Raw genomic sequence first — 11,553 nt, forward strand, 5'->3', positions numbered from 1 at the left:
AAGGATTGTTTGAACGATCTCCTTTATAATATCCTCTTTTCACTAAGTTTGACACTAGAGGGCACCAGAATGTCATAATAGTGCTGGTGATTAGAAACACCCTGCAGAAAAGTGAAGGATATTACTATAACTGCAGTAATATCTGTCAACCTGCTTTCTAAGAAAGCCAAAGAAATTAACCTGTATCCGTGTAAAGATTAATGTGCCTATTTTTAAATGATATTAGTTCATCATGAAATATATTTCTAAAAGCAGTCTGCAGACAGCAAATCTCTGTGTGTAAAATAAGTTTCTCTTACACTTGTGTTTCTTGTTCAGGGTCCTCCAGGAACTCAGGGAAAGACTGGACCAAGAGGCTTTAAAGGCCGACGGGTCAGTCTGGATGAATACTTTTAACGCTGTAATCTAGAAGCTAATCTGTTTATGGAAACTTCTTCTTGAAGGGGAACGTGTTGTCTCTAATTAATGATGTTTCATTATTCACCCTGCAGGGATTGGTAGGGCCTCAAGGATTTGACGGAGAGCCCGGTGTGCCAGGAAATCCGGGAGAGCCGGGACTCCCAGGCCATCCTACCCACCCTGGGGTGAGTTTGTCTCAGAGTCAATTTAGAAATCTTCTTAATTCATAGAAAAAAAGTTTGAACATTCCTTTGCACAAACATTTCTCTTAAAATATATTCTTCCCAAAAAGGGCAACCTGGTGTCACAGATGGCTGCAGGTTTCGGGGAGAAGTCTGGTGCGGCTGGCATGGTGTCAGGAACAAGGGTGAGTGCTGCAAAGCTGTGGGAAAGTAAACTACATATTTTACGTAAACACAAAGTTTGGAGGTATGTTGAATTTAACCCACAGTGTATGCAATGTGGTTATTTCAGGGTGAAGCAGGACCACGAGGACCTCCAGGGTCGCCTGGACATGAAGTATGCAATTTTTTCCTCCAAGCAAAGATTAAAATACTTCTAAAAATTGATGTATGAACACTGTATATTTTCTTGTATCATAAATTACAATCTTAATCCCCTTTGTTTAGGGTCCACAAGGGGGACAGGGATATCCAGGAGAGGTTGGAGACCCAGGACCAATGGTAGGAACATTTCTGCCTCTTCATGTTATATTTTATGTTTGATGCACATTTCCACATCAAGTATCTATGAGGAGCAAGTCTAAACGTGTCTCTAAACCGGCAGTACTAGATCTAAATGTAACTGTGCAGAAGAAAAACTGTGTTCCTGATTCCTTGTGTGGAACAGGGTGAGTCAGGTCATCGAGGACCAGACGGGCCTCCTGGGAAAACTGGACGTGATGTGAGTCGAACATACATGCGTCCTCGTGAAAATGCAGAATATACTGTTATCAGTAATTATTTATCAGTAATGATCTTTTTTAATAACTTTTTACTTATCCTGCTCAGGGAGAAGCTGGAGCTGCTGGTGCTACAGGAGAACCAGGATTTCTAGGATCTGTGGTAAGTCCATCTCCCAATCCTCATCATAAACAAGCAACACAAAACACTTTATTAAAATCGAACCAAAGAGCAATCAACACTGATTATGATCTACAGACATAATCTTGCTTCTTTGCCCAGAGTGTGTTGATCATTTGTTTGAATGCAGGGTGCAAGAGGATTCCCAGGACTTCCGGGTCATCCAGGATTGAAAGGTCACAAGGTAGACACACACAAAATATAACTGTTACCCAGCAATGCATGCTCCCTGATCAAAGCCTATACCAAGCCTCACTTTTCATGCTTTAATGTAAGAAACATCGCTTACTTATTACCTGATTGTTCATTTTAATCTCTGCAACAGGGAATTGCCGGTCTGTCTGGGTCAAAAGGAGAGTCTGGAGCGGTTGGAACTAAGGTATGAATTTGCCTACATGTACCAGGATGCATTGCACCCAGTCATTTGGGCCAAATTAAATTATTGGACGGAGTTATTACAGTCCAGTAGATACTGGATTTTTTTCTTCTTCTCTGTCAGAGCATTTGACATATTGATTGCTGTTGGGATGTAAAGAGAATTTCAACAAATATAACATCAATCATTCTAAAATACATTACCCACTCTAGCTTTAAGGACCTCCTAATATCAATGAAAGCTTTTATCGGCTGTTGGTTTTTACAAAAGTGCACATTTCAATCCTGCATTGTGTCTGTGTCTTTGTGTCTTGCAGGGTAAATCTGGTACTCCGGGTGCGATGGGTGCTGCAGGCCCACAGGTATAGAACACATGCAGAGAACAGATCACAGAGCATCTCATACAGCTGTCAGTCACACAGATGCTGAGCCAGTGTTTTGTTTCAGGGACCAGCGGGCATGCAGGGAGAAAGAGGCAGAGCCGGACCAACTGGTCCTTTGGTAAGAAACACAAAACATCTTTACTCGTTTCGGAAAAATGCAAAAATGTAAAATGAAGTTGCAGGGTTGAAACATTTTCTTTCTCTTTTAGGGAAAACGTGGCGAAAACGGCCATGTTGGCAAACCCGGTCCTCTGGTGAGGAATTATATCTACTAACATTAATGTACTTTCAAGAAATAGTTTGATCATTTAGGAACTGAGGTTATTGCCGCTCTCTCTGCAGTACACAATGATTTATTGCTTTACAATTCTACTTTTATGCATCACTTGATTTTGGACATTATTTCACCAGATAACACACACTGTGAACAAAACAAACTGAAATGCTTATGACAGAATGTTTTAAACATTTCCTTTCACTACAGGGTTCAATAGGAATCCCCGGAGTTTTAGGATTTCCTGGTAACGCAGGAATGAAGGTGAGATGCTCTACTGGCAGAACATTTTTCTAAAAATCTTCTATAACGTGAATCCATTTTTATCTGTATGTTATTTAGCTTACTCATTTGTAGAAAATGAGGTCTTAGTTTGTGAAAATATGAGCTCTTAAATTTCAATAACAAGCTTCTTGAATGTGACCTGAATCGGTCCCGGGGTGCAGGGAGAAGGAGGACCAACAGGGGTCAGAGGAAGTCCAGGACAGCAGGGTCCCAGAGGGGATGGAGGTCACGTGGGACCAGCTGGGCCGCAAGGACAGCAGGTCTGTTATAATTTCATCATTCTGTCTTTTGTTGGGATTTCATTTTCAAACTGTGAAAGTGAGCACATATGTTTGAACTATATTTGGCTTTAGGTGAATAATTATGAGTTAATATTTTGTTTTTAACAGGGTACCTTGGGACCTGATGGATCTTCAGGTAGCCGCGGCTCCTCAGTAAGTATAACACCATAAGTTATGGAGCACATCTTTGTCTGTAAATCTGTTTTTAACTCAAATCTGTCTCTGCTCCTTCTCCTCTTCAGGGTCTAGCAGGTGTCCAGGGTCCAGCAGGGCTGTTGGGGCAACCCGGCCCCCCCGGCCCCCAGGGAACTACAGGAACACAAGGACCAAAAGGCCAACTGGTACAAGCTCCTATTGCATCTAACTGTATTTGATGAATCCCTGAAGTCTGCCTCCTTCTCCATTTCCGTCTCTGTTTGTAACTTTGTGGCTCATATAACAGAATGCACCAGGAGCTTTAATAATCTGATCCAGGTTATCTGATCCTCTTCAACAGGGCGAAGCTGGACTGCTTGGATTCAAAGGAGAAGCTGGTTTCAAGGGAGAAAGAGTAAGCTGAGAAAAGTTCTTAATGTTAAGTTTTCATGTTATTTTGGCTGACTGAGTCTGATAATTGATTGGCTGATTATTGATTACTGGGTTAGGGCAACCATGGTGTTCCAGGTGCTTTGGGCCCGTTGGGAGAGGATGGGAAGCGTGGACCTCGAGGTGATGGTGGATCCATCGGGCCTCTAGGAGCTCAAGGAGAGACAGTTAGTCAACTTTTACTTTATGTTTAAGAAAACTGCATTTAAAATCCTTTAAGGAGAGGACATTTCACGATCTCAGGGCCTGAAATGTCGCAAACTCCCAATCTGGAAACAATTGTTCATTTTTTTCTAGGGAGCTCCAGGAAATAGAGGTTTCCCAGGTGGAGATGGTTTACCAGGACATAAGGTGAGTGGACTTAAAATGCACTGGCAGCATTCAATTACTTGTTAGTTATGATTATTCTAGACCATGACGTGTGTTTCCATGCTTTTGAAACAAACAGGGAGCCCAGGGTGAGAGAGGACTGTCAGGGTCGACCGGCGCCAATGGTTTATCTGGAGATCCAGGACGTAATGGAGAGCCAGGTCTAACAGGAGCTCGGGTACAGCAGACATATCATTTATTGCCAATATTTGCTGTGTTTTTGTACAATAAACATCCTGTGTCTAGACAGGCAGTTAGAGCAACTTCACATCTGGAGAAATCTTGTATTTGCTGACCTCGAGTGGTTTAACCTTTGACCTTGCTGCAGTGATGTAGAAATGTACTTCTGGGTGTGTCAGTACACCGTGACATCAGTACAGCGTGGTTGCAGATGCAACAAACTGTCAGCCTGCTTTTAAATGACTCTTTAAATTTGTCTGTCAACACACTCAACAGTTGAAAACATGAATGAAAGCATTAAATATGTAAAAAGAAATAGAAAATATCAGGAATATTGTTCTCTGTCTAGATTACTGTACAATATGTATAGAATAATAACTTTAGAGAATGAGATGCAGCTTCAGAGACATGTGTCTAAGGTTGGTCTGTAACTGTGTGTCTGATTTCACAGGGTCTGTCAGGACTTCTTGGCGCCCAGGGATCAGAGGGAAAGCAAGGACCAATGGTGCGCCAAACCTTTCATTTTCATCACTCACCAAAGTGTGAATGGAAGACGGCGTGTATTAACGATATGTTCGGTTTATCCAGGGCTTAGCAGGAGACGATGGTAAACAAGGCCCAGCTGGTTCTACGGGGAACCGAGGGTCATCTGGACCGATGGGCCTGCTGGGACCGAAAGGCTTCGCTGTCAGTACATGTTGTATATTTAACATAAGTAATCAGATATTTTGTGCAGCAACAGATGATGACTTCTGTGGCTCCTCACTTTCAGGGTGATGCTGGGAAGATTGGAGAGGCCGGCAGCTCCGGGTCTCCAGGTCAAAGGGCAAGTTACTTTCACTATTGATATACTATAGTGTATTTATACTCCATGCTAAATCATAAATACATCAGTAATATCCTGATAGATACTGTGTCTGTCTTCTAGGGGGTGAATGGAAAATACGGAGAGGAAGGCGCTGCTGGTCCAGCTGGTCCAGCTGTAAGCATCCAACTGTTTATCATCAATGATTTGATAACATGATGTTTAGATGATTTATATTCTTTTTGCTTTTCTTCAGGGTCTTGCAGGAAAGAGGGGAGAGCAGGGACCACAGGGACTGCATGGTTTCCAGGTACACTGCATCCTAAAAACATAAAAAAATATGAATTTATATTCAGCATATTGAGTATGTAATTGTTTTTCAAATATTGTTATTAGCATTAAAGCAAACATGTTTGGTGTTTTTTTAGGGTTTGCCAGGACTGCCAGGACCACCTGGAGAGTCAGGAAAACCAGGTGTTGAGGTAAGCGTTTTTTTCAGAGATTATAGTGAAATAAATTTTGATTGAGAAGCTCTTCCTATCATATTGCATTAAACATAATGCGTTTTTATCCCCAGGGTCTCGCTGGAGAAGCTGGTGCTGGTGGAGGTACAGGTCCAAGGGTGAGTCCATTACTGTTCTCTCACCTGATTTAAAGGTGTAGCTCTCATTCAGTTTCCATACTCAAATGTCTTCAATCACTCACAGCGTTTAAATCTGTCACATTAAGTCATTTAGTGCAATGAGGAATTGTTGCATGACTGTATCCCCTTGTTGTTCTCGCAGGGAGAAAGAGGCCCTCCAGGAGAGAGAGGGGAAATCGGGGCCAATGGGCTGCAGGGAACCAAAGGTAGTCCAGGTGGACCAGGACTAGATGGGCCAAAGGTATTGTAACCTTAAAGACACTGACACATGCAGAACTTGTAGTTTTTAGTTGCTGTGAATCTTGTTTGCAATAAGCTCTACCTGAGATATGTTTCGCACATTCTAGGGTAGCATTGGTCCAAAGGGTACTGTTGGAGAGGCGGGAGGCCCAGGACTTCAGGGGATGCCAGGAGAGAGAGGCACATCTGGACCTTCAGGCCCAAAGGGAGATGCAGTAAGTCAAATATTAGAGATACCATTTTCTCCACTAACATGACCCGCAGCAGAGGAAGATGAACCTGAGGCACTGATAAGGTTGATTTCTTCTAACAGGGTTTTGCTGGAGAGGGCGGACTGGAGGGGAAAGTCGGAGCTGACGGTGCACGGGTGAGTCGTCTCAACATGATGTCAGGACTCAAACTACACCGCACATCTCTCAGCAGAACAAGCCCAACGTTTGTGGCAAAACAGTTTTTCTCATGGCTGACAAAATACTCACCGTTAGACTGTCACTGGCTGACAATCTTACAATTGAGTTTTCTTATGTGTAATGTGATATTCTAATATATGTTATCATTATATTTAAAGGGGCTTCCTGGTTCTGTTGGACCTGCTGGTTCTGGTGGACCCAATGGAGAGAAGGTGAGCTCAGAAGCACACATGTAACATGTACTATATGTTAAATCTGGATATGGTCATGTAATTAGCCAAATGATCACGTTTACAACAAACATTACACAAAATTGACAATATGTGACAGGGAAAAAGCATAATATTAATGAGTGTCTTGGTGCAAAACAACAGAGATATTCTTCTTTTTAAATGTAAATGAGCCAGGATGTTGTATGACCTTGAACCTAAAGCATCTATTTAAAAACTTAAATCAGTCAAATTACTTATGGTTCCAGTTTGAAATGAAACGCACATGTAATATGACCCTGACTTAACTTGTTCCTTTGTTTCAGGGTGAAACCGGCCCACCAGGGCCTGCAGGACGCCGAGGCACAAGAGGAATCGCTGTCAGTACAAGTTATTATTTTACAACTGACATTAAATTAAAGAGAAATGTTTTTTCTTTGACTGTACTTCCATTTCTTTTTGATAAAGTGTGCATTTGTGTGATGATATTAACAGGGTTCTACTGGTGACACTGGTCCTACTGGTGCCGTTGGCTTCCCTGGACCTGCTGTAAGTGGCCCGCTAAAGCAAGGCAATCATGTCCAAAATATACAGCTGAATAAACCAATAAAGGCTTGATTAATTTCCTGTTTCTGTCACAGGGTCCTGATGGTCAACCTGGGGTCAAAGGTGACACAGGTGAGGCAGGTCTGAAGGGAGAGGGAGGAGCACCTGGACCACAGGGAATGGCTGGGATATCAGGAGGACAGGTAAACACATTGACCAAAAAAACCGTAAAGAAATGGTGAAACAACTTGTCTACATGCTACTCGTATGTGTTTCTAGGGGCCTTTTGGTGTGACTGGACTGAAAGGAGGCAGAGGAACACAGGGGGCAACAGTGAGTTAGGCTCTATATTTAATGTCTTTATTTATAACTGTAGTTTGGTGTATCAACTGTCTTATGTTATTATCATCAAAGTGTATCTTATTGGGAGTGTGTTATTCCCACAGGGCTCTTCTGGTTTTCCTGGGCTGCCAGGAGGAGTTGGACCAGCTGGTTCTCATGTGAGTTAATTGGTTATAAAATATGTTTCAATCTCATACCTGCAGTGGATTCATTAAGTCACACTTGTTTTTCGTAACTCTGGATTGAGGGCAGATCATGTGTGTGTGCTTTAGGGTGCTGTTGGAGCAGATGGGCCTATTGGAGCTCCAGGAAAATCGGGAGCTGCTGGGATTATTGGGGAGAATGGAGCTCAAGGACGTCAAGGAGAGAGGGGAGCTTCAGGTGCACCGGGCAGCCCTGGAGAGAAGGCAGACTCTGGAGAGGACGGCCCTGGGGTGAGATGATCATCTTTATGTTCAGGCTGTGCTGATCTTCCAGCGGCTATACACAAATAACTGCTGAGATGTTTCAATTGCTTGTCTGCTCTTGTGTTTCTCTGCCAGGGTCCTGATGGGCCTCCAGGACCTAATGGTGCCGCAGGACAGCGAGGGATCGTGGGTCAGCCTGGACTGAGAGGAGAGGCGGGCATACTGGGACTGCCAGGTTCTGCTGTATGTATTCCTTCTGACAGTGTTTGCTGTTCTTTGTTTTAGCTGCGCACTGAGACACTATGTCTTGCATTGAGATTTTAGTGATGTAAACATTGTATTTCTTTATTCCTCAGGGTCCATCCGGAAAACCCGGAGCTCCCGGAGTTCAGGGCAGCACAGGGCCTGCTGGTAGAGTCGGTTTACTAGGAGCCACTGGGCCAAGAGGAGATGCCGGCCCTGAGGTTAGTCGAGTCCATCTCAGTCATGACACATCTTTTATTATTAAGTGTTTAGCTGATGTTTTTATATGGAGTCCCTCACAGTCATGCTGCTTATTTCTTGGAAACATGAACCACTGTATGACAGTTGAAAATATCTTCGCAGGTTTGTTAATATAGTTGTTTCTTTGCTGACAACTCAGCTTTTAAGTCACTCTTCTGTACTTTATCATATCATTATCTGTGTTTTTTCAGGGTATCGCTGGAGCAGAGGGGCCTCCTGGGAAGGACGGTCTCGTAGGGGACAGGGTAAGACTAGTGGACAGGATGTGCTACCATGCATACAGCTGTGTGTACTAACCGCTGGCATGTGTGTGTCTTTCCAGGGAAACGGGGGTAATGCTGGCTCAGAGGGTCTGGCTGGTACTCCAGGGTCTCCAGGAACTGAGGGTCCTGTGGGAATGATAGGTGGTCCAGGACAGAGAGGCGAGAATGTGAGTTTCCCAAGTAATAAAATGCTCCATATCATATCAATAGCTCTGTCGATGCTAACACAATTGCAAAGTCGGCTCTGTCATCGCTCTTTGTTTGTTTTGAGTTTAGGGTGCCATAGGCTCCCCTGGACCCCAAGGAGCAGCTGGAGTACGGGGGAAAGTGGTAAGCATGACATGAGAATGTTTGACATAATTGATACCTAAAAACATCAACTTAAAACTTTAAGTGTAAAACATTGTTTTTAATGCTGTGTCTAACTTTAGGGCCCTCAAGGACCACAGGGAGAGAAAGGAGCTGCTGGAGAACAAGGAGAGAGGGGTCAGAAAGGACACAGAGGTTTCACCGGGCTCCACGGTTTGCCAGGAATAACTGTAAGCAAAATGTTTAAAATACTTCTGGTCCTTTAGATAGTTCACATACTAGTGTAGTTAGTAGTTAGTTCAGATAAACATTGATAAATTGATAACACTGAATGTTTCCGATGATGAAATGTCATTCTTCTTTATTTCAGGGCGCCACAGGGGATGAAGGAGCGACAGGTATTGTTGGACCAGCTGGGCCGAGGGTGAGTGTATAACAGCACCATGCAGTCACATTTGAAGCTCTGTCTTGTTAAACAGTGTAAATGACTCACTCTTTTATCGTACAGGGTCCTCCAGGAGTGGCGGGTCCTCCAGGAAAGGAAGGAAACATCGGTCAGCCCGGACCAATGGGTGCTCCTGGAAGCAGAGGTTCCAGTGGGGACATCGGGGCACAGGTGACACAAGATTACGTTCACTTTTTTTAATATTACAAACAATCAACTTATGAGACAAGTTCAGTGGCTGCAATAATTTGTTATAATTAGGAATCAACCTCTCGGGATCATAAGTTTAAATTTCAAGTTTCATTGTTGAGATATCATAAAGTGTTAGTTCCCACCGCTAGAACGGCAAAAATGAAGTTAAAAACATACTTCATCTTCATCATTTTCCTTGTCAGGGTCCACCTGGGAATGCGGGTCAGTCCGGCCCTCCAGGCCCCCCTGGACCTCCCACCTCGGCTCTGGATGACCTCTTTGCTGCCCTTTACGATTACGACGGGAACGGCCACGTGCCAGAAGCCGTGGAGTTCGTCGAGGACGATGTGGCTGCCGATCATCCTCCTCTTCCAGAGATCAATAGAGATGAAGCCCTCCCTAACAAGAAGTCGGCCATCCTGCATGCAGACACCGGAGTCCACGCCACACTGAAGACCCTCAGCGGACATCTGCAAAACCTCCGCAGTCCTGATGGTAGCAAGGTGAACCCAGCGAAAACCTGCCAGGACATCAAACAGTGCTACCCTCAGAAAAAGAGCGGTGAGGCTCCTGTTTTCTGCATTAACAAATTATTTTCAGGTCTGTTTCGACCAGTACCACAAATGTATTAATGTAACGCACATTTGATACAGGTGAGTACTGGATTGATCCAAATCAAGGAAGCACAAAAGATGCCATCAAGGTCTACTGTGATATGGAAAATGGTGAAACCTGCATCTCCGCCAACCCGGCCAACATTCCCCACAAAGCCTGGTGGACGAAATCCAGTCCCAGCGCCAACAAACCCGTCTGGTTTGAAGCAGACATGAACGGTGGAACTAAAGTAAGAAATCCAAAAATATGCATTTCCTGGCTTCAAAATCTTTAATTCCAAATCTGATGTGTTTAGTAGAAGCCTGGAAATCTTTGAATCCAGACCTGCCTTGGGTGTAATCATGTCAAACTGTCATCCAATTTCAGTTCCACTATGGAAATACTGAGGAGCAGCCCAACGTGGTGGCGGTTCAGATGAAGCTGTTGCAGCATTTGTCCAAAGAGTCACACCAGAACATCACCTACCACTGCAGGAACAGCGTGGCGTATAACGACGAGAGGAGCACCAACCTGAAGAAAGCACTGCTCCTCAGAGGTTCCAACGGCCAGGAGCTGAGAGCGCAAGGAAACATGCGCCTCCGGTACACCGTCCTCGAGGACAGCTGCACGGTGAGTCATTACAGGACTCTCAATTTCATAAAAGACTTATTGGAAAATAATTTTACTGAATTATCTGGCTTTCTTGTCCCTCAGAAATCAAACGGAGAGTGGGGCAAGACGGTGCTTGAGTACAGGACTCAAACCTCTGCCAGGCTGCCTGTCGTGGACGTGGCCCCCATGGACATTGGAAAACCTGATCAGGAGTTCGGCCTGGACATCGGCCCTGTGTGCTTCTCATAAAACAACACAAGTAACATCATCACCAGTAAATTAAAGTATATGGACTCGTCTTTCTGTGAGCGTACAAGTCGATGGAGGTTAGATTCTTCGACACATGGCTGCGTTTCCCAAAAGCTGTTGAAGTACAGTGTAACTGCTGTGTGACCGGCAGGACGCTGACGTAATTTCTTCACCTTGTCAATAAATGTACAATCTGGAGCATCAGACCTCTACAGGGAAATGCATATGGATGGAAAAAATAAAGTCTGAGGTGCTAACATGAAATCTAAGTGGAGTTTAGATGGATTGTTAAATTGCATAAACTGGAAAAACAGCCAATAATATTAAAGCTGAAAGAGAGCAGATCACATTGGAACTGTTTTAGCAAATAAAAGCAATCAAACCTTTTCATTTAGCTTTTTATTTCCAGTAAATGCACGTCCAGAGGCCTGGAGAGGGCAAGAGTTAATATAGCAATGACTGTAGTTCTTAATTTTAATGGATTAAAAAAATAAAAATCATGCTTGAACCTAAATTATTAAGTTCTGTGCAAGAACTCATTTACTCTTTCAACAGAAAACCTTTGTATCT

General features: G+C 43.7%; 1 protein-coding gene across 1 annotated transcript; it reads left to right on the forward strand.

Annotated features, from left to right (window-relative positions):
* The first annotated feature begins 2,470 nt into the window (after nt 1–2,470).
* col5a2b (collagen, type V, alpha 2b) lies at nt 2,471–11,077 on the forward strand. Its single transcript, XM_031852158.1, has 37 exons — nt 2,471–2,493; nt 2,960–3,058; nt 3,188–3,215; nt 3,322–3,420; nt 3,576–3,629; nt 3,724–3,831; nt 3,962–4,015; nt 4,113–4,211; nt 4,665–4,718; nt 4,802–4,900; nt 4,986–5,039; nt 5,142–5,195; nt 5,285–5,328; nt 5,447–5,500; nt 5,596–5,626; nt 5,804–5,907; nt 6,009–6,116; nt 6,215–6,268; nt 6,470–6,523; nt 6,847–6,904; nt 7,016–7,069; nt 7,162–7,269; nt 7,346–7,399; nt 7,513–7,566; nt 7,681–7,842; nt 7,951–8,058; nt 8,172–8,279; nt 8,511–8,564; nt 8,642–8,749; nt 8,859–8,912; nt 9,014–9,121; nt 9,262–9,315; nt 9,400–9,507; nt 9,732–10,089; nt 10,182–10,372; nt 10,510–10,752; nt 10,837–11,077. Exons 1-37 carry the CDS (start codon nt 2,471–2,473, stop codon nt 10,981–10,983), a joined length of 3,405 nt encoding a protein of 1,134 aa, XP_031708018.1. The 3' UTR covers nt 10,984–11,077.
* The last annotated feature ends 476 nt before the right edge of the window (nt 11,078–11,553 follow it).

Source organism: Anarrhichthys ocellatus, unplaced genomic scaffold, assembly GCF_004355925.1.
Source record: "Anarrhichthys ocellatus isolate YVR2014 unplaced genomic scaffold, GSC_Weel_1.0 scaffold12, whole genome shotgun sequence".
Taxonomy (NCBI): domain Eukaryota; kingdom Metazoa; phylum Chordata; class Actinopteri; order Perciformes; family Anarhichadidae; genus Anarrhichthys; species Anarrhichthys ocellatus.